Raw genomic sequence first — 26,467 nt, forward strand, 5'->3', positions numbered from 1 at the left:
GCAACATTGCATACCATGTGTATCCATAACCTCGCAACAGTCAGCAGTGTTGTTAATTTATAGTGGCAATTATTTACAAGCAATTTTATATTGTATTAGTGAGATGTGTGACAACATTTGCTTTAATTAGTTATTATTAGTTATTTCTATAACACGTGTCACTGTTGATACATTTTTGAGGTTATACGCATGTTAGAAACGTGTCCCGAATATGTTCAAGAACGTACGAAAAAATGATACCACCCCCAAACACGTTGCTTTGGACTCTGTGGTGTTCTCTATGTTTACAAAAGAAGATATTAAAAAATTGGCTGTGACCAAAATTTCTACTCCCTTGACTCTCGATGCTTTGGGGTACCCTCTACCAGGGGGGCTGTACGATAAACATTTAGGTGAGTATCGGTGTGCTTTCAAATGTGCACGAACTAATTAAAGAACTTTAAGGTCCTCTTACTGAAAAAAGTGAGCCTTGTGGAACATGTCGGAAAAACTATCACATGTGTCCAGGTCACTTTGGATACATAGAATTGCCCCTTCCAGTCGTGAATCCGATTTTTTACAAAATAATGGGCGTTATTATTCGAATGAGTTGCCTCAGTTGTTTCCGGTTTCAAATACCTGAACATATGAAATATTCCCTTACACTACAAATTAAATTGTTGAATTGTGGTTACATTACTGAGGCTTTAGAAATCGCTAATACTATTTCCGAGTTAATTTCACATTACGAGTCGTTGGAGAATATTCCTGAAGAGGCTGTCGTACCTCTTCGTAAGTATGAAGAAATGGCAAACAAATCTCTAGAGACACTTGAAGGGAATTATGTCCTTTCGAAAAATACAGAGACTTTGAGAAATCAGTTCATCAATGGAATGTTGCGTGAAATTAAGGCAAGTCAAGTTTGTATGCATTGTAAAAGTTCAATGGATAGGATTCAAGTAGTGAGAAATAGAATTATAATGACCAATCGAAAAAGAGGAGATCGCAGTGAAATGATGGCTTCTAAAGTTCGAGCTTTTGAATCCAAATATATCACCCCTGATGAATCTAGAACTTACTTGAGAAAACTATGGGAACAGGAAAAAGATTTGATGAGAGAAATTATCGCAGTTTTAGGGGGAGTTAGAGATGAGCATCCCACAGATGTCTTTTTCTGGGATGTAATTCCAGTCGTTCCGCCAAATATGAGACCGGTGAGTTTAATAATACATGTAATAATATAGTCTAGTTTATAATTTCGTTTATTTATGATATGACAATTCAAAGAAATTGGGAAGTTTGTATATACTTTTCAAATGACTAATTTCGGGGACCATCTGGCGAATGAGTGCTTTCATGTTTTTCGACGTTTCATGACCTGTAAAGTATGAAAAAGTAGGTCCGCGTTTTCGTCCGTGGGTTGATTGTGTCGATTTTTATTAGAAGATATTTTCCGAAACTGCTAGACGGATTGTCTGGTATTTTCTACGCATGTTAGGAATATTGTATAGATGATAAAACTCTAACCAAAATTTGTCTAATTATCCCCACCAACAATTTTATGATGTCATCTCAAAATTGTGCTTATATAATTTTATAAAATACCATATTCCATAATTTTATAAGTTTTCAAAGAAGCTAAATTTGTTAGATTATACTTCAGGGGGTGTAATAATCTTGAACCATTTTTTTGTATGAAGAAAATATTTTTTTGCATTCAAAAAATTAGGCAAGTTAGCAAACAAGGAGAAATAACCGTAAACTGTGACCGTCGGCCGTCTTCGCTGTTCTGAGTTGATGGTTTCTTAGAATAATGCGATTATATCAATGCCAAATCGGGTTCTCGTTAGCAGAGGAGCCGTTAACAATCTACGAATTTCTTTAATATTTCGATGTGTATGGTTGTTGTGAGTAACACCGTATCTAGAATTGTTTATACAGAATGACCCAAAAAAAATTGTTATTATTGACGAATTGTTAATTTTTACTTGTAATATTTATTAGTAATAATTTGTACACAGAGATTTTAAATTTTTTTGCAATGTTGAAGTATTATTTGAAAGATCAGTTTTCTATCTTCAATGAGTAAGCATTATTTCACAATTTACTATAATATGTTGATTGAAATTTTCTATCCCGTTTCCATACGTTGTATAATAATAATTGAATTATTTTTAGAGCAGTTTTATTTAGGTACTTCGTTAGTTTTCTTTTTATTTATTTAACCAACTCTATAAAACAAACGCTTCAGCCCCAAAGTCATCAAAAACTGATACATTTAAAAACAGATTTTTTGTCAAGTTTTCCCGTTTCATATAGTTCGTTTACTGAACAGATGGAGTTGTAAAAATGCGTGTTCTTTTAAAACCCAAATGTTGACTTTCTGAACTTGAGCTTTCACTCTTATTTGTGCCGTCGTATCGTCGTACTTGGTTTCAATTTCCTTTAATTTTTACTTCCCGAGCGTAAGTAAAGGAAGTATTGTAATGGAGTCCGTCGGCCGACTTTCTACTTTTACGTTTTCTCGACCGTTCGTGACCCCTAGAGGACGAAGAAATAGGTCTCCTGTTTCCGTCTGTCTGCCGTCTCGGATTTTTATTAGACAGATAATCTCCGAAAGTACTGGACCGATTCTTGTGAAATTTTGTCCTTATATTAGGAATATCATGTAGATGGTAAAACCAGAGAACATAGTAAAACGCTAACCAAAATTTGTCTAATCATTCCCACCACTAATACGATGACGTCACTTCAAAATTATACATAGTACATGGGTTTTAAATTGTATAAAATAACAATTATTAATACAAAAAAAGTTATAACAAAACTACACATGTAGTTTATGATACCGAATTGAGTTTTCCCCGAAACGTCCAGATTTTTGGAAAAAAATCAAATTTATGAAACAACATTTTTCAATTTAATTTTGAATCTGCAAAACCGAATGCTCTGAAATCAGATGGTTTACAGTTATGGTAAGCATCATAAATTTTTAATCAAACTTATCCCCTCCAAAAAATTGATGACGTCACCCCAAAATTTTGCTGAATAAATCCTATCTGAAATGTACAAAATATGATGAGTCTGTACTTGTGATTCATCATTCCATTAATACTTTTTGGATTTGCATATACAGGGTGACTGAAAAAATTAATAAATGAGTGAATTTATTTTATTGATTTAATCAGGAACTACAAAATCGAATGCTTTGAAATCTCGAAGATGTTTTAAAGTTGTGATAGGCTTGGTAAATTTTTGATCAAAATGTATTTCCTAAAAAATTGATGTACGTGTCATTGCAAAAATGTTGATGACGTCATCACAAAATTGTGTAAAGAAAGAACACAATTTGAAAATTCTGTATATGTTTCATTGTACGTCAGGAGCGAGGGAAGTTCAGTCGAAACAACTTTCGACCAATTTTTCGTGTTTTGTTTTAATGTTTTATTCGATATTTTCTGTAAATCAGTCTTTTTAAAGACTTCTTATGTTTTGGAATAAAAAATCAAGTTGATTATAAGTCTAGATCTCTTGAATACTCTGTCGCTGGTTACTATACCTAGTATTTGCTAAGATAAGACTGCTTTTGGCAAATCACATACTTTCCAAGAAAATAGAGGGTCGGTGGGTGGGGCTAGTACTTGCTAAGATGAGACTGATTTTGGCAAATCACATACCTTCCAAGAAATAAGAGGGAGGGTGGGTGGGGCTAGTACTTGCTAAGATAAGACTAATTTTGGCGGACCACATACCTTTCAAGAAAATAGAGGGTGGGTGGGTGGGGCTAGTACTTGCTAAGACAAGACTTATTTCGGCAAATGACATATCTTCTGAGAAAATAGGGGGCAGGTGGGCGGGCCAAGTACTTGTTAAGATAAAACTGGTTTTGCCTCTATTAATTTTGTAAAAACTTGTGAAATTTAGAGGTGCCATATTATGAATTTCCATAGTAACGAGTTAAATTCTTAAATCTACCCGAAATATACAAAATATCATGAGTTTTTACTTGTGAGTTATCATTGCATTCATATTTTTTAGATTTTCTTGTACAAGTGGCTCAAAAAAATTAATGGATGTGCAATTTATTTGATTGATTACGTCAGGAACGGCTCACTCCATTTTTCAGATTTTTCGAAGTACACAAAAAGACCACAATTTCCACCTTTTTCAAAATTTCTAAAATTATCAGTCTCCATTTATACTAGAATTTTGAAATTCAACCTTTTCCAATATTTTCAAAATTTCTAGGTATAATATAATAATAATAATAATATACTGTGATTTTTAATAAAATTTGGTACATTCATTTACTTAACAATAATGATGCAGAGTTTTTGGAACCATCAGTGGAATACTGTAATCTTTAGTATTCCACTTCTGTCTGGCAATGCACTCTCAATGAACATTGAGATGCGCACGAAATTCGAAAACCCGCGAAAAATTTGAAAAGTGTCCATGAACTGTGATCGTCGACAAAATGGAATCCTACGTTGTGTTTTAAAATGGCGGAATGCGTTCTAATGCAAAGTGGTGAACCGCAGAGGTGGAAAGGTGACTTTGAATTAACGACAACAAATTACGACGGGAATAATTGTATTAAGTTCTTTTAAAAGGCTGTATTTTCTCAGTTGTACAATCTCCTCGTTTTTTTCAAATGCAAGATTAAAAATTTCGATCACATGAACACAGTTTGTCGAAGGACTTAATTCAACAATTTAAAAGACGTCCTCTACCAGTGGGACATCCTTCCACTATGGTATTGCGAATCATATGAATGAAAGGAAAGATTATCAATCTCGACTTGGACTGAGTTCCGGCGCCGCCACCCGAATTCAATAAAGCAAAATTAATGAATCAAGACGTGAATTGAATTCTCCGTCACATAAATAAAAAAACACATGTGAAATATGGTCGAAATCCCAAGAATGTCGCTTGGTACACACTTCGCTGTGAGAGGAATATCCGAGAATAAACATTCCAAAATTCAAATCGTAGAATACATAAATATCATAACTAAAGAGCGGCAACAAATATACCCCGAGCAATCCCCCAATTAAATGCGTCGCAATGTTCGCGCGTGAAATTACATTGTTTCGCGAAATATCTAGAAAGGAAGTATGGGTTTAAATAGAGCCCACCTTCGGGTTCGAGTCATTCAGTCAACGAGTAGAGTCCAGTCAATGTTGAGAGAATTTGGATCTAGTTAAATCCACAAAAGGTCGAGTCGGAATTATTGCGTACATAATCGCTGTATAGTTTACTTGTGTAAATTAGTACAGTAAAACTCTGATATAACGAACGACCTACGGACAGCAATTCGTGTTCGTAATAAACGATTGTACGTACTAAAAGTATAACCAAAGAAATTTGTGTTTTATATGGTATTGAACACTAACTTTAAAAAAGATGTAATAAACTAGATTGTTCAGCACAAAAAAAGATTTAAATATGTAATTTTATTTTTTGAAAAAGTCTGCTATGCTTAACTCTCATAAGTAGTGTTTTTTACATCCTATTTGTAACAACTGTAGTCCTTTCTGAAAATCTTCTCACCTAGTGAATTGTCAGCTACTTTTGCAAGGTCTTCTGCTTTCTGCCGAAGAACTTCTCCACTTACTGGAACATTATAAGCTCTTTGCTGGCTAAACTATTTTAGAAGAGCACCATCTATGTCTTTCCTCACCGGATCACAAAGCCGCTTAAGTTTTTTCAAATTCTTACTAGAGTTTGCAGATCGGATCTTTTCTCGTTGTCCCCATATTGTTCACACAGTGGATTTGGATAGGTGAAATTCTTTGCAGAGGTCAACATTAAAGGCACCTCTTTCTGGTTTTTCGATTATGTATATCTAATTTTGTAGACAAAGTTAACGAAAGTTTTTTTCTGTTATTAAGCGTCATTGTCTTAACGAAGTTAAAACACAACTGACTGCTACATTCCGGATGTTGTTGTGTTCCGTCTGGAATTGTTTCTAGGAAGTTTAAAGCCGATCTTATGTTCAACAGTTCGTTATAAGCAGTATGGTTATAGATTTTCGTACGTTATAAACAGTTGTTCGTTAAAACCGGTGTTCGTTGTATGCGATTAAAAAATGCATTGTTTATATGGGCATTTAGACGGGACCAAAAAATCCGTTCGTTAAAAGCAGGAGTTCGTTTTATGTGAAGGACGTTATAACAGAGTTCTACTGTACTACTGAAAAATAAATTGTTGGGTTTTACCCACGCCGATTTTAATTACTGAACAACGTAACAATATCTAGTGGCCCTCGTATAAGGGAGTCCAAGAAAAATTGTTTCTATTTCCATAAACTTCTTTTTAGGTCAACATTATCAACAATCGAATGAACGAACATCCTCAATCAGCCCTCTACAAATCAATCATCCACAACACAATCCTACTAAAACTGGTCATCCAAGCCGTCAAGAACAAAGGCGACATCAGCTCTTTACCATCAGAAGCCAAGGGCGTCTACAGTGTAGCCCAAGGCGCAACCCCAATCGAAAAACTCAACCATGCCTGGGAAGCCCTACAATACGACGTGGACGCCCTCGTCGACAGTACTAACCTCAGAGGCACCCCCGGAGGCAACGGCCTCAAGCAAGTCATCGAGAAAAAATGCGGCATCATTCGCATGCACATGATGGGCAAACGTGTGAATTTCTCCGCGCGTACAGTTATAACCCCCGATCCTAACCTCAACATCGACGAAATCGGCATTCCTGAAGCTTTCGCCAAACACTTGACATATCCAGTTCCCGTGACGTCGTGGAATGTCGAAGAACTGAGGAAAATGATCATGAACGGGCCAGACGTGCATCCGGGAGCCGTGCTGGTAGAGTACGAAGATGGTACCATTAAGCGAATCGACCCAAAGAACACGACGTACCAGGAGGCTATTTTGAAACGACTGTTGACTCCGGATAAGATTTCGGGATTTAGAGGGGTGAAGAGGGTGCACAGGCATTTGTGCAACGGCGATGTTCTTTTGTTGAATCGGCAGCCCACGTTGCATCGACCGAGTATCATGGCGCATACGGCGAGGGTCTTGAAAGGGGAGAAGACTTTCAGGTTGCATTATGCGAATTGTAAGGCGTACAATGCGGATTTTGATGGAGACGAGATGAATGCGCACTTCCCGCAGAACGAGGTGGCGAGGAGTGAAGCCTACAGTTTAGGTACTTTTAATTTATATGTCAAAAAAATTGAGATCGTAGAAACTAATATCTATTTCAGTCAACGTCTGCAACCAATACCTCGTCCCCAAAGACGGCACCCCTCTCAGCGGCCTCATTCAAGATCACATGATTGCTGGGGTGAAACTCTCACTCCGAGGACGATTTTTCAACGAAAGCGACTACCATCAGTTCGTCTTCCAAGCCCTCTCTACTAAAACCGGCAAAATCTCCCTCCTCCCTCCTGCCATTCTTAAACCCTGCCCCCTTTGGTCCGGGAAACAAATTCTCTCAACTGTCATCATAAACATAATTCCAGAAGGGCGTGAACCAATTAACCTATCGGCGACGGCGAAAATCGGCGCGAAAGTAAGTTAATCAGTAGATGGAGACTCGCAGCTAATTGTGACTTGTAGGCGTGGCTTACCTCCCCTCCGCGACGGTGGAAGGCAGGCGGTACTCCGTTCACCGACTCCAACACGATGAGCGAAGCGGAAGTGGTGATTCGAGGCGGGGAGTTGTTAGTGGGCGTGTTGGATAAGACGCATTATGGAGCCACCCCCTATGGGCTGATTCATTGTGTGTATGAGTTGTACGGGGCGGTGTTTGCGACGAGACTATTAAGCGCATTGGCTAAGTTGTTCACGAGGTTTCTGCAGAGGGAGGGGTTTACGTTGGGCGTGCACGATATCCTGACGGTGCAGAAAGCTGATACGAAACGTCAGGAGATTATTAAGAGCGCGAGGAAAATCGGTGTGGAAGTGGTGACTACGGTTTTGGATTTGCCACAAGATAGTCCAACGGAAGACATTGTTGACAAGATTAGGGAGAATAGTGTGAAGAATCCGAAGTTTAGAGCTAGTGTGGATAGGCAGTACAAGGTGGCGCTGGATTCGTACACCAATGATATTAACAAGTAGGTGTTTTTGTGCTCTCTTCGTATAAAGATTATTATTTGTTTTTTGTTTAGGACATGTCTGCCAGCTGGTTTGGTTTGTAAATTCCCCCAAAATAACCTTCAGTTGATGGTACAATCGGGTGCAAAAGGTACGACCGTGAATACTATGCAAATTTCGTGCCTTTTGGGTCAGATCGAGTTGGAAGGGAAACGTCCCCCTATAATGATTAGTGGAAAATCTCTCCCTAGTTTTCCGATATTCGAGTTCGCCCCACGAGCTGGTGGTTTCATCGATGGTCGATTTATGACAGGCATTCAACCACAAGAATTTTTCTTCCATTGTATGGCAGGTCGTGAGGGTTTGATCGATACGGCTGTCAAAACCAGCCGTAGTGGATATTTGCAACGATGTCTAATCAAACATCTAGAGGGTTTATCAGTTGGGTATGATATGACGGTTCGAGACAGTGACAAGAGTGTCATCCAGGTAATTAACAATACGTCATGGGTAATTTTAACATCAACTAAGTCACAGGACAATATAATCTGACCAAAATAGCGTACTTTGAATACATAAAACGAGTTTTATATTGTCCTCGCCTTGTTTCCATTATTTGTGTATTAACCTTGAACTAGTTTTTGTATGGTGAAGATGGCATGGACATATCAAAAGTACAGTTCCTCAACGAAAAACAATTGGGTTTTCTGGCCGACAACAGCAAAGCATTGGTAGACAAATCTCTCCTCAAAATGTTGAAACACGACAACGACAAAGCCGTCAAAGCCCACAAGAAACGCGTAAGTACTTTTTCATTGGTCGCGACATGGTCACATGACCCCTTTACAGATTTCCGATTGGCGCGATACTTTCGGTGACCCCCTCCAAAAGGACCGCCGCAGTCCGTTTTCGCAGTTCTCGATCGTAGTAGGAGACAAAGTCAAAGACAAAACTTTCGGTTCCAAACAGATAATGAAAGTCTGGAAGAAAGCCGACGAAGACGTGAAGAACAGTTTTCGGCAGCAGTGCGAACCATGTCCAGACCCAGTCAACTCTCTTTACCAGTCCGACCACCATTTTGGTTCCCTGAATGAAAAGATGGAAGATCTGATGAACAGTTATCAATGCGCGAGCAAAAAGCAGCTGAAGCAGTTTAAGAACGTCCTGAAACTGAAGGCGCAGAGGGCGCTGTGTTCGGCAGGCGAACCAGTGGGGTTACTCGCGGCACAGTCCATCGGTGAACCTTCAACGCAGATGACATTGAACACTTTCCACTTCGCTGGAAGAGGAGAGATGAACGTGACTTTGGGTATCCCGCGTTTGCGGGAGATCTTGATGATGGCGTCGAAGAATATCAAAACGCCGTCTATGGAAATCCCGTTTCTTCCAGTTGAGGGATTGGAGAAGAGTGCCGAAGACTTGAGGAGGAGGTTGACGAGGGTGGTGGTTGCGGATGTTTTGGAAAAGGTGGATGTTACCGTTGAGTTGATGGTATCGCCAGTCAGGCAACACCAGTATACTCTGAAGTTCCAATTTCTACCTAGGAAATTGTATAAGAATGAGTATTGCGTGGGGCCCAAGTATATTTTGAAGCATATAACGAAGAAATTTTTTGGGGAGATGTTTGCCGCGATCAGGAAGTCGACAAAAATCACATCGAATTTGTAAGTTTTTGTTTTATTATTATTATTATTAATTTATAAATAAATTATGACAGGGTCATGATGGACGAAGGAAAACGTTCAAAGGCGCGAAACGGAGACGAAGATGAAGATAATGAAGACAACCCCGGAAATCCTAACGAAGATAGCTCAGAGGAAGAACCCGAAGATGTAGAAGACGCAAAAACCGGAAACAAATTCAAGCAAGTACGCGAAGACCAAGAACCAGAGGAAGAAGAAAAAGAAGTCTCTGATAATGAAGACAGCTACGAAGCGGAAGACACAACGAGAGAAGAAAACGAAGGTCAAGACAATTCAGTGGTAGATAGCTACAACTTTGCTCAGAATTACATTTACGATAAAGAAAAACATTTGTGGTGTGTGCTAACATTTGGGGTAATATTTCCAAATTAAGTTTACTATAGCGGTAATAATAATAATTACTTCTAGCTTCCTCTCAACAACAAAAAACTTGACTTGACAGCGATTTTGAAAGATGTCGCTGCCAAGTCAGTGATTTGGGAGACCCCTCACATCAAGAGGGCTATCACTTACATGAAAGACGACAGACTGATGTTGCGGACTGACGGCATTAATATTTTGGTAAATGATTGGTGTAAATGGTCACGTGATTTTACGTCATCGGTTTTTTGCAGGAAATGTCAAAATATCACAACCTTCTCGATTTACGGAAACTGTATTGTAACGATATTCACAGGATGGCAGAAACGTATGGAATTGAGGCCGCCATGAAGATCATAGTTAGAGAAGTCAAGGATGTGTTTAACGTGTATGGAATTAAAGTCGATCCACGACATCTATCGTTGATTGCGGATTATATGACTTTCAATGGGACTTTCGAGCCTTTGAGTAGGAAGGGTATGGAAAGTAGCGCTTCACCTCTGCAGCAGATGTCCTTTGAATCGTCACTTACTTTCCTGAAAAATGCGACTGTTGGTGGTAAGAGGGATAATTTGACGAATCCTTCGAGTTGTTTAATGGTAGGCAAGCCGTGTATGACCGGGACTGGATGTTTTGATGTGTTACATAAAATTTCTACTGGCTGTTGAAATAAACTGACTGAAGTAGTTAATTTCGTGCCTTATTTTTGGGTCTTTGAAAAAAGCCTCAGATATATTTGTTATTTATTATACATTTATGTATTACATAATTATTGTGGTATGACACCTAAAGATATTCGGATTATTTGATTTCTGATTTGTAAACACACAACAAAGCTCGTAACTGTTAAAGATACAAAGATTACAAATATATGCATGGAATGTAACGTCTTTGTTACGTACTTGTCAAAAATAGTGTTATTACTTTTTTTTAAATACTCATCTGACAGAGTTCGACCGAATGAAAATAAGCGACTTTCACCACACCTCCTACTTATAATAATTACACTTTCTACATATTTCAAATATACAACTTTTTTGTTTTAATAAAAATTCGAGAAAATCGCACAGTTTCAACAGTCGAACACTGTGTACTAAAAAAACGGAACATAATGAGTAATAAAGTGCTTTTTTACTAAAACATCCTCTTTTTTTTCATCAACATCACAGCTACTATTCTAATATGCCAACAGGTATAAACAAAATGGCGACGAAAAACAATAGAACACTTACATATTGCAAATATGATATAGATTTGTTCTCTTTTTATACATACCTACTATTGCATTTTTATATCGCGTTTTTGTAACAAATAAACCATTTTTATTCGTTATTTAAGTACCCATCATCTACGATACAAAAAAATACTATTTAGCTGCAAAACTTTATGTACACCTTTTTGTATTTTTTTTTACCTCAATTATCCACTATTTTAGAGACATGAAACTTGTGCGAGAGAGTCCACAAACATCAATTGAAAATAAAAAATCTTGCGTTAAAATTAATTCGAGAACCAGCGACAGTGTAAAAATTTGATATGACAATACGAGGAATAGTCCGGGACAAGTGAGTTAAAAGTACTAAGTACAAAATTAAGCGTCTGGTTAATAAAGAAAAATACTCGATAAACATAGGCCCTAAAGTTAGGCTAAATAAAAAAATGAATAAACGAAACGACTCAATAATTTAATAAAAAAACCATCCAAGGAAAGTCTTTCGGTTTAGAAAACGCGGCTGCCACCTCTACTGAGTAATAAAAAACTGAAACAAGCTTAATTATTGTCGAAGCTTCTCAAATAGAAGGAAAGACTTTCCCTAATACATGTATAGTAAAAACTTAACGTAAACTTACCTTATTACGAGTTAAAAATAATATGGCTGCCCTTAAATAACCGAAAACAAACAGGCGTTCCAAGCGAAAGGGTGAAGGAAATAGCTATCTATTATATACAGGGTGTCGCCAACATCTCCAAAGCGGCCCGCTTTGACACACATCGCTTGTTGCCTTTCGGAGATGTCGACGCATCCCGACCTCTCTTCCTTACTAATAGCTAAGTGAAAGGGATATACAACTTGTATAACTCTAACATTATGGACGATTATTATTGATATCAATCGCGACGCGTTCGTAAAACCCCCTGTGGCGGCAGTTTTACGACCGCCCAGCGAAATTATAGTATTTTACGAAAAGGCTTTGCTGTTTTGGCTCAAACCTTTACGTATTATTTTTTTACCGCGCTAAAACCACCGAAGAGAAATTTACAAATGTTGTAAACACGACGTTGAAGAACGCCTCTCAGCCCTGCTGTTTTTTATGTTGTTACTTTTTTTGAGTTGTTTACTTGTTGTTGGAATTTTTACATGGTAGAATGGTCCCATTCTAGTTGGCTGATGTTTTGGTAGTCGTGTTTACGACTGCGCGCTGGTTGCTCCTCCTCGTCGTCCGAAGAATCAGGGATTCTGCAAGGACCGTCGATGTTGTCGTCATCGGAGGAACTGTCAGAATCCGACTGCTCACTCTCGCTATAGTCTGCAGAGTGGCCCTCCAATTTTCTTTCGGCGTTCTGTAACAAATACACAAAATTACATAAGATTTCTTGTCAGGAACTGTCATTTTTTTATATAAAAAAGCAAAGATATTCAAACCTATTTATAAAAAGAAACCCTTACATCTAATATCTTTTTTTCTATTTGAATAGAGCTTTACAGAGGTGTCCCAGTTGCTTTATTTGATTGAATGCTCTAAGAAGGAACATGAAACACTGGGCACATTTTATTTACAGTTAATTTATGTATACCTTTAAACCTACCGGTAAACTAATGTTTTAATTTGAACATTAAAAAAAGGCCCACAAGTAAAAAAAAAGGTTTAATGAGAAGAATACACGCCAAAATTAATAACTTTGTGTAAATTGGTCGATCTGCTGAGTTTGAAAAACAAATTGGTAAAGAAAATACATATGAAGATGTTAAATCATTAATAAAAAGTTTTTAAAAATATAGCTTATTCAGTCTACCTAGAGTAGGTTGTCTAACGAAATTTTCGATTCATTGCGAACTTAAAATTTTCTTTAGAATTATAATTATTGAACTATCGTTGAACGTTTTTTTTATCACAAAACTGTTGTATAACATATAGTATTAAATTTGGTGTTACCTTAAGGATTTAAAAAATAAAAGTTGTTTTCATAAGCATAAAATGAGAAATCGTAAGTGAGAGAAACTTTTCCAAAGATAAAGTTGGTAAATTTGTAGGTACTAGGACACAAATTCGTTAGTTTTATACTCAAATACATTTTTTTTTCTAGAAGCAAACATTTTTAACAAAATTGTCATATGTCAAGAATATAAGAAAAGGAGAAACGGCAAGAAAATTACGTATAAAAAAATTGGTCGAAGATTATTTCGATAGAACTTCCCCATAAAGTACAGCTTGTCAAATCCAGCTCTTTTGAAAGATTAAAAGATTTGATTTTGCGAATAGGAAAATGAAGGACTTGTTCTTAATTTGATCAATAAAAAATATGAATGCAATGATGGATCACAAGTAAAAACTCATCATATTTTGCACAATTTATTCGTCAAAATTTTGAGATACCGTCATCAATTTTTTGGGGAGAAAAACAGATTTATTTTGATTAACAATTTACCATGCTTACAATGACTTTAAAACGTCTGCAAGATTTCAAAGCATTTAGTTTTGCAATGGACCTTTACAGTACATTCAGAATTACTGTTTAAATAAGTTTTATCACTTTTTAACAATAAAATGTGTTATTAGAAAGTTCAATTATTAGGTAAAACCTCTCTGTTTTTCCGTAATCATTAAAACAAACCATAAAAATTCGAATACAATTTTAATGCTGACGTCACGGACCTTCCCTTTCTCATTGGCTACGAACCACACCCACTTTTTTCGTAATCACCTGAAAATTTTCGTGTAAAACGTGTTGTCGGCCTCTAGGCGACTTTTTAAAAACACCCATAACCTCACTTTACCTTCATGTTTGAGTGGTGTAATCACATCAGTCTTCATTTACTTTATTATTACACAATGTCGTAAGTACTATACGATATATAACCATATTGGTAGATGAGATTACCTAAACTTCCAGGTTACAAAAAATGTTGCAAAAAAATGGCGGAAAGTAACGAAGATCCACGATTTATCACGTGGCAGGCGAGTTTTGGGCTGCTGACATCATGTAGGCGGAAAGTTTAAAATTATCAATATTTCATTATTTTTTTTTATGGCACCCAATTGAAAATTATAAAAATTAATTATGACAGTAGAGTTATTTATTGTTGTACTTTTTAAAAATAATTAAAAAAAAAAAATTCGCTGTAAAGGTCCATTCTTGATTTATTCAGTAAAATTAATCGACTGATTTTTTTTGAGTCACCCTGTATAAGCAAATCTAAAAAATATTAATGCAGAGATAAATCACAAGTATAGACTCATCATACTTTGCACATTTAAGATAGGATTTCTTTAGCAAAATTTTGAGGTGATGTCATCAATTTTTTAGAGGGGATGAGCAAATACATTTCGATAAAAAATTTACCATGCTTATGATTACTTTAGAATATCTCTAAGATTTCGAAGCATTCGGTTGTGTAGTTCCTGATTAAATAAATAAAATAAATTCACGCATTCATTAATTTTTTTGAATCACCTGTATAATCAAATCCAAAAAGTATGAATGGAATGATAAATCACAAGACTCATCACATTTTCTACATTTTAGATAGGATTTATTCGGTAAAATTTTGAACAAACGTCGATTTTTTGGAGGGCAATATATTTTGATTAAAAATTTATCATACCTATCGCAACCTTAAAACATCTGTAAGATTTCAAAACATTCGGTTTGCGAAATTAAATTGCAAAATGTCAACATGGAGTCATAAACTACATGTGTAGGGCTATGTTATTTTATACAATTTAAAACCCATTTACTAGGTATAATTTTGAAGTGACGTCATCACATCTTGGTGGAGATGATTTGAAAAATTTTGGTTAGCGTTATCTACGTGATATTTCTAATATAAAAACATAATTTGACGACAATCGGCCTAGTACTTTCGGAGATTATCTGTCTAATAAAAGTCCGGAACGGCAGGCAGGCAGGCAGGCAGACAGACGGACAGACGGAAACGGGAGACCTATTTCTTTGTACTCTAGGGGTCATGAAAGGTCGAGAAAATGTAAAAGTAGAGAGTCGGGCAACGGACTCGATTGCAATAGTTCCTTCGCTGACGCTCGGGAAGTAAAAATTTGATGTTTTAGGAAAAAAAGATACCATTTTCATTTGAAATAAAAATTGGTATTATTTGAGGCGAAACAAACAAGATATAGTGTTAAGCATCAGTGTATTGATTTTTTTGTAAAAATTTATCGTTTCTTCAATTTTTCAAATATATATTTGAGATATTATAATAGGTAATAGGTACATATAAATATATAGAAATAGGTAAATAAGGAGGCCGTCATTGGAAAATTGTGTTAAACATTAAATCAAATGAGTTACATAAGAGGTGTTATACTACTGAAAAAAAAATGACACACTTAAAAACATACGAGTATGAATCGTTTACACGTTACAGATTATTCCGAAAATTTCTACCAAAATTGATGCTAGAAATTTTGCAAGAAAAATATTCCACATTTTGATGGTAAAGTGCGCAAAAAATTGCGCAGACGATCAAAACGTAAACAAATGCTCATGTTTTGAACGTCTGCACAATTTCTAGCACACTTTATAATTAAGTACATATATTGACCGTGGCTCCCAGAGTACCTGTTCCACTCAAATATCTCAGTTATTTTAAAACAAAAATGTTAACTGAGGCATGTTTAATATATTATGTAATACAATCTATTAAATGAGTATGCTATTGGCATCGTACTAGCTTCAGTTTCACCGGAAATGACATCAACTTTTTTCTAAATTTAAAAACAGTACAGTTTGTAGTACTATAAAAGAGATCATTACGTTTGTAATGATATATGATACTTATTTACGGAGAGTGTAAGTGAAATGGAATACAATTCAGAACATTATACGAAGAAAGATTTCTGCAGAGACAACAGCTAAGTTGTATGTAGTTATTTCGGAAGATTAGCAAAAAATTTAGAACAAATTGGGTGTTTCAAAAAGAAACGCACAATCTTTTTACAGATAAAGGAACAGACCGTAGGTGTCGGGGGGACTAAATGTGGATCCTCAAATTTCCATCAGGCAAATACGCGAAGAAACGAATATTTCAAAATCATCTAAGAAGAATTTTAATAACGGCCAAATATCATGAGTACAAAATTCATTTACAGATTTTGAAAGAAGATTGGCTTTTATTGCTTGGCTAACGGAGGCACGTGAAATAGACTATCATAAAGTAATATTTTTTGGTCAGATGAAACTCGTTTTAATAATAATGGAAATGAATCGACGTAATTGCCATTACTGGGCTTCAGAAAATCCTCACTGACTAAGAGAAACTAATTTTCAACACATTTGGGGTATCAACGTTTGGTGTGAAATAATCAATAGTCAAATTATCGGGCCTAAATGTTACGAAGGAAATCTAAATTCGCAAATTTATTTGGAATTTCTTGTAAACGAACTTCCTGTGTTATTAGAAAATGTTCTACTCGACGTGAGAGAAAGAATATATTTCCAGCAAGATGGTGCACCACCACATAACGCGCAAATAATAACAGGTTATTTCAATGATACATTTCCTCATAGATGGATTGGCAAAAATGGAGCAATTCGGTGGCCTGCAAGATCTCCAGATCTAAGTCCTCGCGATTTTTTTTGTGGGGCTATTTAAAGGATAGGATATAGCAGGAACCTCTAAGAAGACCTTAAGCAAAGAATTAGTGTAGAATGTGATGAGATGGCTATAGTTATTGTTATTCTATCTTTTTATTTTGCTTTAAACATTGATTTTATTAAAATACTTGATTAAGTATGATCATTTTAAATTTCTTTTTTTTTTGTAATTTAAGGACGTTTTAAAACATTCAAGTAAATAACATAGTATTATGTGATACATTGTTGAGAATAAAGACAAAAAAAGGCACTATTTAATGTATTGAAAAATGATACCCTTTTGTAATTTATCCATTTAATAGACTGTGTTACATATATTGAAAATGCCAAATTTCAATTTTTAATGTTTTAAAATAATTGAGATATTTGAGTGGAACAGGTACGCCGGGACACCCGGTATAAAGAATATTTTTCTTGCAAAATTTCAAACAATTTTCGGCGCAGTTCTGTGATGCGTAAAACGTCTTTTACCTTAGTTGAAAAGAAGAAGTTGATGTACTTTCCAAAAAAACCAAAAGCTATGTAATGTTAGAGCTGGTGTTTAGAGATAAGCACAGTGGGTCACCGGTACCGCGTCAATTCGTCGTGCACAATTCGTCGCGCGACAATTGATCGCAAACAACTGATCGCAGCGTCAACTGGTCGCAGCGACAACTGGTCGCAACGACAACTGGTCGCAGTCACAATTGATCGCAACACAATTCGTCGCAAGTACAACTGGTCGCATGCGACAATTGATCGCAGGCGAAAAATGATAGCGTTTATAGAGAAATAAGTAATTGTTATGAATGAGGAAAATAAAATAATGTGCTATATTCTCAAAAATTTCATTATTTCTAAAAAAAAGTGTCAAAATAAATACATACGAGTTCCATAAAAACAGTAACTATTAGGCTCAGTTCCGACTAAACCAAAGTGCAAAAAAGTGAAAATATTGTAAAATATTTTTTTTAATGCTGACACATCTCGTCGGTATGCTACTGTAATGTTCATTTGGATTATTCGTCTTATTGATTAGACGCTCAAGTAAGTGATTCAAGCTTTTCTTCTCACAAATTTAAAGTTTGTCAATTAAACGAGTGAAAAAAATAGCTTTCAAAACGTGTTAGACGTCATTTTTCTTTAATAAAAAATGGTTTTAAAATTATTACAATTGTCAAATTAAAAAGTTATAGATAAATCGTGAAAAAACCCTCGTTACAGTTTTAAGTGAAAAAGTATTATTTTCATTACGTTCGATAGTTTAAAAAATTAAATATATATATTTTTTAATAAATTTGGTGCAAAGAAATTTGAATTTATATATTAACAATTAATCTTGGAGTTTATTGCATTCTTTGCAGACAATTTTTTGCTCACTACAAATTAGTTCTGGATTATCTTTAATCCATGATAAAACCAAAGATGTTTTTTCATTCAGAACTTTTTTGAACGCTCACACTGTTAATACGGCACTTGTAGATACCAAAGAATGAATAATTTATCTCGTTCCCTTTCCTAAGTACCTACACACGAATCTCCACTTTTACGTCATTTCTGTAAACAAGATCGTAAAAAGATTAGTTTTGACCATGGAGCAAAGGAATATGCTCTTACTGGAGGAAGTGCCAGACTTAAAATGATGGTTTCGAGCCAAACCGGTAAAGTGTCAGTACAGTACCCCTCACTATCCAGATTAGACTGCCGATGACAGTGACGTACAGTTTTTTTTTTTTTTTTGAAGCGGCTCATGGAATAAAATTTGTTGAATAAAACAACGCACATAACAGATTTATATTCTCTATTAATTAATATTATTTAAAATATTTAAATCAATCAATACATCACGAGTAACAAGTAATACAAACAGTGAATACCGTTAAAAAGTAGAAACAACCAGGATGACGACGCCACTGAGTAGTGGTTATTCGTAATGGCGTGACTAATTTTTAGCTTGGGAAGTTTGAAAAGTTTATTGAAGGGCATTTCACTCGGAAGGCCGACTATTCATACTCACAATTATTTGCCTAATCTGCCGGATGTAGGTGGGCTTCTCCAGCCCATGTTGTAAATTTTTGTAGGATGCAAAGTGCGGAGAAGAATAAAAACAGGTAGCAGCCCGTAGTAGGGTCATTCATGGAAAACTGCGAACCAATTATTTTTTCCATTTTTTTAAATCTGAGATCTGTTTTACACGTCACAGAAATATCTATCGTAAAAGGAATTTTTAGAAATAATTTTCTCGTCATTAATCGGTTGCAAAAGATCAAGAGGCACTCGAAGCAAGCCCTGACAAACTTATAAGCGGCGCCAGCGGAGATCTCCAACTGGCTGCGGTACACTTACGTAACCTCTTTTTCCAGAATTGTCAAAATGAGATTGCCAAACTCAAAGCAATCATGAATTAAGCATTTCATTTTAAATTCAGTTAGTATCAAGTGGTACATGGTATTCGTATTTTGGGTTGCGTAAAAATAATTTTCAGAAATAATTTTCTCGTGACTAACCCTGTATATGTATTTTTTTACAGCCACATATGGTACAACTGAATTTTTCTTCAGTACAATACTAGTCACATAATAATAATTAAAAAATAAGTTTTTAGTTGCATAAGTACCTACATTTCTTAGATTTCCCGGTAACACAAAATTATTCTTGACGCTCTAATAAAAGTTTTTGCAATATATATTTACAATACACGTAAACCTTTCTCAAACCCTGTAAAAGATCCGTTGCAATTTACAAGGGATTAAAATAAGTATTATATCCGTCCAGTGGAATTTACATTCGCTGCATATGGATACTCTAGATGTACTATTAGTTCATAAATTTTATTGTTTGGTGATATGTATAAAGACAAGAATAGACAATAGAGGCAATTCTATATCAAAATGTGTTAAAATTTAAAGGTTGTTAAAAATATGATTTTTTAAATAATTGTAGTCTAGTTAAGAACAATAAACACTTGTTTTTATGTTGAGTACTTATTATAATGAAGCTAGTTCCTATAATATAATAGGTAAAATAAGCAACGAGATAAATAGAAACAATCTCTTAAAAAAATAACCAAAATGACAATTTATTAATAAAAAATCTTATGTAACGAGGTGTTTACGCTTGTATTTTTTAATTTTTAAAGTGCAACTACAAACTTCGTCACTTATCTATATTCAAATTGTTTTTAATTCGATATTTACACCTTACCTGATTGCTAAATTTATTGCAACTTAAAATTCAGAATACAAAATATTTAGTTTTAATAAAAGAAAATACTTCCCGATGAATTTTACCTTGCGATCAATTGACGCTGCGATAAATTTACGTACGATCTATTGTCGCTGCGATCAATTTACGTGCGACCAATTGTCGCTGCGATCAATTGTCACCGCGATCAATTGTCGCGTGCGACCAATTGTGCTGCGACGAGTTGCTTGCGATCAATTGTCGCGCGATCAATTGTTTGCGACCAGTTGTCGTAGAATCTGGGTCACCACCACCTGACAAATAGAATTCGACCAATGGCAGAACAGTGAGTTTAATACATAGACGGGTTATTCATAGACTATTTTTAAAGTTTTTGCTTATATTTGCTACATAATTATCTTTATTTTAAATTTAATAATTTCAAAGTTAGAAGTATACTAGTTCCTGTCTTTATTTCTTTAGCTAGAGCTTATCTCTAAACGCACCAACTCTAATAGCATCTTCATTTTTTAATTAACCTTTATAAATTTCAAACTCGTTTTTTTTAAATAAGCGATACTTAAAGTGGAGTAGGTAAACTGAAACACCTTGTATGCAGTGACGTTATATCGGGCGAGCAGCATAATTTGTAATCGAGCCATCTTTGGAATTAAATCCGTATGTATGAAATTATAAAATTATATGTTTCAGGCTGTGTGTACATCTGCGTCATAGAAGAGCTTTTAACAAAATAAATTTTAATTTTGTAGACCTAATATTTGAAATAAACACTCAAAAAGGTCAAAGTATGTATTTAACAAACCTAATTAATCTTTTTGTTGCAACAAAAAAAAAAAAAAAAAAGCAAAAACATTTGAATTACAATGATACCGCATTTACAACAGTGCAAAAACTTAAATAAATAAATAATTTTTACATGAAAAGAAGATAACGAAAACGTACATCCGTTATCGAGAGTAAAAATAACATCGTCACTACCGAGAAACACCTTATTAACGGGGTTGGACCCGGTGCTTCTTTCTTCACGAGTTTGGAGGTTGTTTAAATATTCGAGTTGCCATCAATTCCAATAATCTTATCATCCGGTCCAGTAATCGTAAGCGGTCAAGCGAGAAATATTTTACGAAGTATAATCCTTAAAAAGAAATTGATGTAGAAGGGTTAAAATGTGCAAAAAATGTCAGTTAAAGACGCACCAAGTTCTGAGTTTAGAAACACTAAGCAGTTGGAAATTCAGAGACGACTCAATCAGAATGAAAAGGGTATTCATATCTCAATACGACAATAAATGACGACCAACAAATTTGAGAAGTGACTTCACAAATTTCACATTGGCTTCCCACAAGTTTCCAAAATGTGGAAATGTAGTGGGTTCAGTTTCCACTCAGTCCCTTTGAAGGATAATTCGGTGGAAACTGATCCGAGTGAACTCGTGAGAATTAGTTTGTACAACGCATTCAGGAATGCTTTGCTACGATCAAATTGGTGCCATAATTGAAACAGAGAACAGGACAAGGTCCTCGTCTGACGTGAAGAAAAGGCAGAATATAGACTATACAATACCATAATTTCGGCCGTATTAAACAACTATAAATTGAGGTGGACAAAGGACGAGAATCCATTTTCCAAAGTGGTGTGTTTTCCTTCAAATAAAGTAGAATTACACTTTCACTGATCCAGAGTCATCGGCCATTCGGGTGGTAACAATAACAAAGGGCCACAAATCCACCCTTGATGAGGGATAAACTGAGAAAGAAAAAGCCCTCTAGACAAACAATCCGAAATATTGTAGTTACGCCTCATGTGTGACCTGAATCGTTGAAAACCATTTCCGAACAAGAACAATACAAATCTTTCATTGAGAAAATCCGGAACGAATTCGAGCAAAACAAACTGTAGAATTTGAGAAACGATGTACTTTTTTTTGAGGTTCGAGCGATTGCGATAAGAGGTTTATACAAAATTAATTACTTGGGGTAACAAAGCGGCATTGTAAATTCTAATCGAGGAATAAGCGTATTCTACAAAAGAGAGACCTTTGTTTTGGGGCATATTAAATAGACTTATACTTTTCCGTGGCGTATAACACGGTTCACAAGCATGAACAAATCCAATTACAATCGAGATTGAATTTTCAAAGAAACCCAGATGTCTGACTATCGAAGTATTTTGTATAAGAAAATTCGTTAACTTCACACTGAAATCAACGGCAATTTCAGTCCGTGTAAATGCGACGTCCACAGTTGCCTAATCCGTAATTTAGAACAAGCACGGGATTACAAAAATCAAGCTCTCTTTGAAAGAATATTTCGTCGAAAACGACTATGAACATTTGAGTGAATACGAAATGAAAAGTTATATCCTACGGGATACCCCTGAAGGCCTAAACCTTCAACGAAGTGGAAGATAAATTAACTGTCCGAGACGAAACATTTTCCACTGGAATGTCAGATACTAGCTATGGCGAATTAACAAACCATTTTACCAGGGGGAATTCTCCAGATTCTCCAAGAGTAATTACTCTTTAATTAAGATTTAGGCCTTATCTAATGACTCAATACTACAGACCAGACGTCTGTTTGTACGACTCGTTTGGCGAGTGTCGGCTACAAATGCCACAATGGATAAACGAAAATTAAGGAGCAAAGGAGTTTTATGGTAATTTTGGGTTATGACACATGAAATTACTCATAAACAACGAATTTGTACTGAAGTGTTAAAATTCTACGATTTCTGCAGACGCCTTTTGAAGGTAAGCCGTGAGATAAAAATTCCTAATTTTCGGCAAAAGAAAATTGAATAAACAATATGCAAGACTCACAATGCACTTATGATCCAGTAAATTTAGGAATAATTCAATAACTAGAGGAGAAACTTTCTCGCGAATTTCGGAAACTGATAATTTACCTGTAACTGTATCCACAACTAATGCTTCCAGAGGGCAGAGTTAGGAAGTCGTGAGTTCATAACTAACCAATGCGACCCGCGATCGAACTCAGAGGCATTCCTATTCCGCACATAACTGAGCGGAATTTAGACGCAGGAATTCAGACGTCTACGTCTTGGTAGAAAAAAAAATGAGACTGACTAATGGATAATCAGGAACATGAACAGCAGCTATTCCTAGTAATACCACTGTAGGAGAATTCGTACCATTCAAAATATTTGTAGCACATAGATCAATGTTTGGTTTAGTGAAGTTAAGTGAAGTAACGAATGTTTAAGACGTGACAACCTTGTAAAATTGACGATGTTTAGGAATATACGGATAGTTTTGTTTAATTTTTTCACGCGTCGAACATTTCTATTATTTAATTTAAGTTCAAATATTTCATCTAGATAAATAGTAGCTACGCTAAAATTGGCAAACAAATGCAGTGATCACGTGAAATTCGCATGAACACACTGCGCTAAAGCCCTATTGATCTTCCCAGGTTTCAAGACACCCATTTTCTAACCAATAGGAACGCTGAGCTAGTTTACTTTTATTACTGCGTCTGTTCGGCGACTCTGCACCTTTAGTCTTAATACTTGTCAATCAGCTTTTTTTAATAGTGTGGCAATTAATTAATGTTTTGCCACTCAACTTTCCCATCAAACAATTAAAGCACTCCACACATCATTCGTACTTTTATTGGCGTCGCTTAAACTTTTAAACAGTTCATAAAATGCGGACGCTTCTTTATAATGACCACAAAACCTGAGCGAATCGATTTGGGACTAACTCCCGAACTTTTCTTTACTTGTCGCAATTCTATCCACGCTCGATAATTCGGAAGAAAACCATTATCTAGTTTACTACTAACTCGGTTAATGACATCCAAAAGGGCAATGAACTATTATTTTATGTTCTCCACTACTGTAATTCTAATTTTAAATTCTTTAGAAACAAAAACTACAAGCGATTAATCAAACCAAATAAAGGACTATATATATAAGCGAATTATTTAACGGGTAATTCTGGCTCACTGTTACCACAAAATTTACGTATGAAACAAAAATATACCAAATTAAAAATTTTCAGAACACAAAAAAATCACTTTCAACAATTCGCTGTTTACGGCTAGCTATAGTCCAGAGGCTTCTAATGAAAATTAAAACTACTTAAATTCCAACCAGATTATGCCGTTCTGTTTACCTTCAATCTATCTAAATCAACAATGATTCAGTGTTGGTACTTTTTTATGAAAAGTACTCAAGTCAAACAATAAGTCACGGAAACTGTCATTCAAGTTTGACATTAATTCCAGTGGCGTACCTTTTTTTGTGAAAAACCTACAAGTCCATATATTACATTATTGAGTGTGTATGTCAAACTCAAATGCTATTAATACCAATGTTTTTTTTAATTACCTCCATAGGATTAACGGTGATTGTCAAAGCAGAATCATCCCACGTCATCTCGCTGTCTTGAGCCTCCTCCGACGCATTTCTATGATGCGCCGCCCTAATCCTGATCACACCCAAAACGATCATGAACAACAAAAATCCAACACACACCACCACAATGATGGTGACGGCGTGTGAACCACCACTGGCTACTAGATTTAAGTGTTCCGATGGAATGTAATCACGTGATACGACAGAAGCTGGCCTCAATTCAACATTATGTTTATTGATAGTAGCATGAGCAACGATTGGCTCTTTAGGTTGAGGATGGATCACAGTAAGCTACAACAAACAAAAACGTCAGTGATTTGTTTCAAAACGAAAAAAATCCAACTTACAGTTTGTACATATTCGTTAGAAGTGAAACGTCCGTTCAATTCGGAACAGGTAAGTTTGAACACACGATTTAGATAGTAGGCTGGTTTTCTATTAGTGTAAACTATTTGTCTAAGAACTTGTTGATAATTGAATACCATGTCTGACCCGGTGATTGTAACGCCATCTTTAGAGACGCGAGCCGCCATTCCCAACCTCTTCAACATCTCTTCAGGGACGCTTAGATTCTCGTGGTCTGGATTGAGGTTAGGGTAGATGGTCAACGAACACTTGTCTAATTTTTGTTCGCCGGAAATGTGAATATCAGCGAGGACCCTCACGCCCATTCTGAAATCTTCATATTTTCGCGCCATGTTTCCCGTTCCGTTTAAATTGATAGAGGGCGTTTGGGGTCTTAGTACCATCACGTAAGTTTGAGCGTCTGGTACTTTGACAGTCTTGCCACTATCGCAAGTCACTGTCGTTGTCAATCGCAAGTTCCTGCGACCGGGGGTCGGAAACTCTCGACTGTTCGCGTACCCGATCTTCCTAACCAAAGTTTCCAAGTTGGTACGATTGTCGCCTTCAACTGTCACTTCTGTCAAATCGGAATTGGTCAACAATTCCATTCCTGGTTGCAGCAGCTCCATTGCAGGCACCTTGACAACACACACAAAATAATTCTTTAAGTTCACTTTCATACGAACATTCTTACCTGTAGACTCTCCTTGCATTGATGCAAACAACTCAAAACTTCAGGTTTCTCCGTTTCTCCCACCAAAACACTCAAACCAGCCAAATACCCTTTCAAATGATGCTTCATTTTATTATCGGAGCCTTGCCAGCAAGCTCCGACTGTCAATGTCGTGTTGATGCCCTTGGTAGGATGCAGCGGCCAATCGTCGATCACCTCTGGGTTTTTCTTCTCCGTGCGGAACACCTGTCCGTCAACAAACAATTCAATATCGGGGAACCTCACATTAACAGCGTAGTGATGCCATTGGTCGTCGCAAACTTGCGGGATTTTCCAACGCCATTCAGCCGGTCTGAAGATATTGAGATCGCCTTCGGAGAAGTCGCGACGAAGCAGCAAGATAAGGCGGCAGTTACGTACAAAGAGGGCGTAGTGGTGACGATTCATCTCTAAAAATACATTTTTGTTGTTTAAGCAAGAAAGTCGTACGCCACTGGAATTTACGTCAAAGTTGTCACAACTGACACTAATTCCAGTGGCGGAGCATATTTCGATCACTTACTATGATCATCAGCGGAGCACAGAATGTGTTCTTTGACGCGTTTATCTTGCCCGTTGTGCTGTCCATGTCTCATCCACGTCGCTATCGTAAAAGTAGACGGTAAATTATGGTCAAGAACTGAATTAGGGATTGAAACGGCAGTGCTAGAACCGTCAAATTCAAACATTTGATCCGATTCGTGACCCTCATCTGAGATGAGCGGTTTGGTCCACTCGGCCCCCACTCCGGGACTTGGAAGGAGATCGATGGCCGAAGGGGAAGCCCCGCAGAGTTTACGCTGCGACTGGACGCTGTATGTGTCACGGTCACATCCCTTGCCAATGTGTCTACATTAAAACACAAAAATGAGTACTGTTGTTTATGAAAATCCTCAATT

At 36.2% G+C, this 26,467-nt stretch overlaps 2 protein-coding genes across 2 annotated transcripts in view; one reads left to right on the top strand and one right to left on the bottom strand.

The window, feature by feature from the left end:
• The first annotated feature begins 4 nt into the window (after positions 1-4).
• LOC135137795 (DNA-directed RNA polymerase I subunit RPA1) lies at positions 5-10,804 on the top strand. The gene is made up of 11 exons (XM_064067530.1): positions 5-392; positions 445-1,193; positions 6,302-7,157; positions 7,216-7,523; positions 7,571-8,070; positions 8,125-8,539; positions 8,689-8,850; positions 8,900-9,714; positions 9,768-10,107; positions 10,162-10,314; positions 10,368-10,804. The coding sequence occupies exons 1-11, from the start codon at positions 212-214 to the stop codon at positions 10,779-10,781; spliced, it is 4,893 nt and encodes a 1,630-aa protein (XP_063923600.1). The 5' UTR covers positions 5-211; the 3' UTR covers positions 10,782-10,804.
• A 40-nt stretch (positions 10,805-10,844) lies between these two features.
• The window catches only part of LOC135137796 (calsyntenin-1), a 60,777-nt gene continuing 45,154 nt past the window's right edge, over positions 10,845-26,467 (bottom strand). Inside the window, exons 5-9 of the mRNA XM_064067531.1 lie at positions 26,092-26,417; positions 25,551-25,978; positions 24,859-25,494; positions 24,485-24,802; positions 10,845-12,676 (exon numbers count right to left, since the gene is read on the bottom strand). Coding sequence (XP_063923601.1) covers positions 12,470-12,676; positions 24,485-24,802; positions 24,859-25,494; positions 25,551-25,978; positions 26,092-26,417 — 1,915 coding nt within the window. The 3' untranslated portion in view covers positions 10,845-12,469. The remainder of the gene's footprint in view (positions 12,677-24,484; positions 24,803-24,858; positions 25,495-25,550; positions 25,979-26,091; positions 26,418-26,467) is intronic.

The sequence above is a fragment of the Zophobas morio genome, unplaced genomic scaffold (genome assembly GCF_036711695.1).
Source record: "Zophobas morio isolate AGI-343-1 ecotype UQ-CSIRO unplaced genomic scaffold, CSIRO_AGI_Zmor_V1 ptg000030l, whole genome shotgun sequence".
NCBI classification, from domain to species: domain Eukaryota; kingdom Metazoa; phylum Arthropoda; class Insecta; order Coleoptera; family Tenebrionidae; genus Zophobas; species Zophobas morio.

Bases quoted from the DNA above. Each gene is read 5' to 3' on its own strand.
- LOC135137795 (XM_064067530.1), top strand. From the start codon at position 212: ATGTTCAAGAACGTACGAAAAAATGATACCACCCCCAAACACGTTGCT. The intron at 7,524-7,570 runs GTAAGTTAATCA...TGTGACTTGTAG, and splicing joins CGGCGAAAATCGGCGCGAAA to GCGTGGCTTACCTCCCCTCC. The intron at 10,108-10,161 runs GTAATATTTCCA...AATTACTTCTAG, and splicing joins GGTGTGTGCTAACATTTGGG to CTTCCTCTCAACAACAAAAA.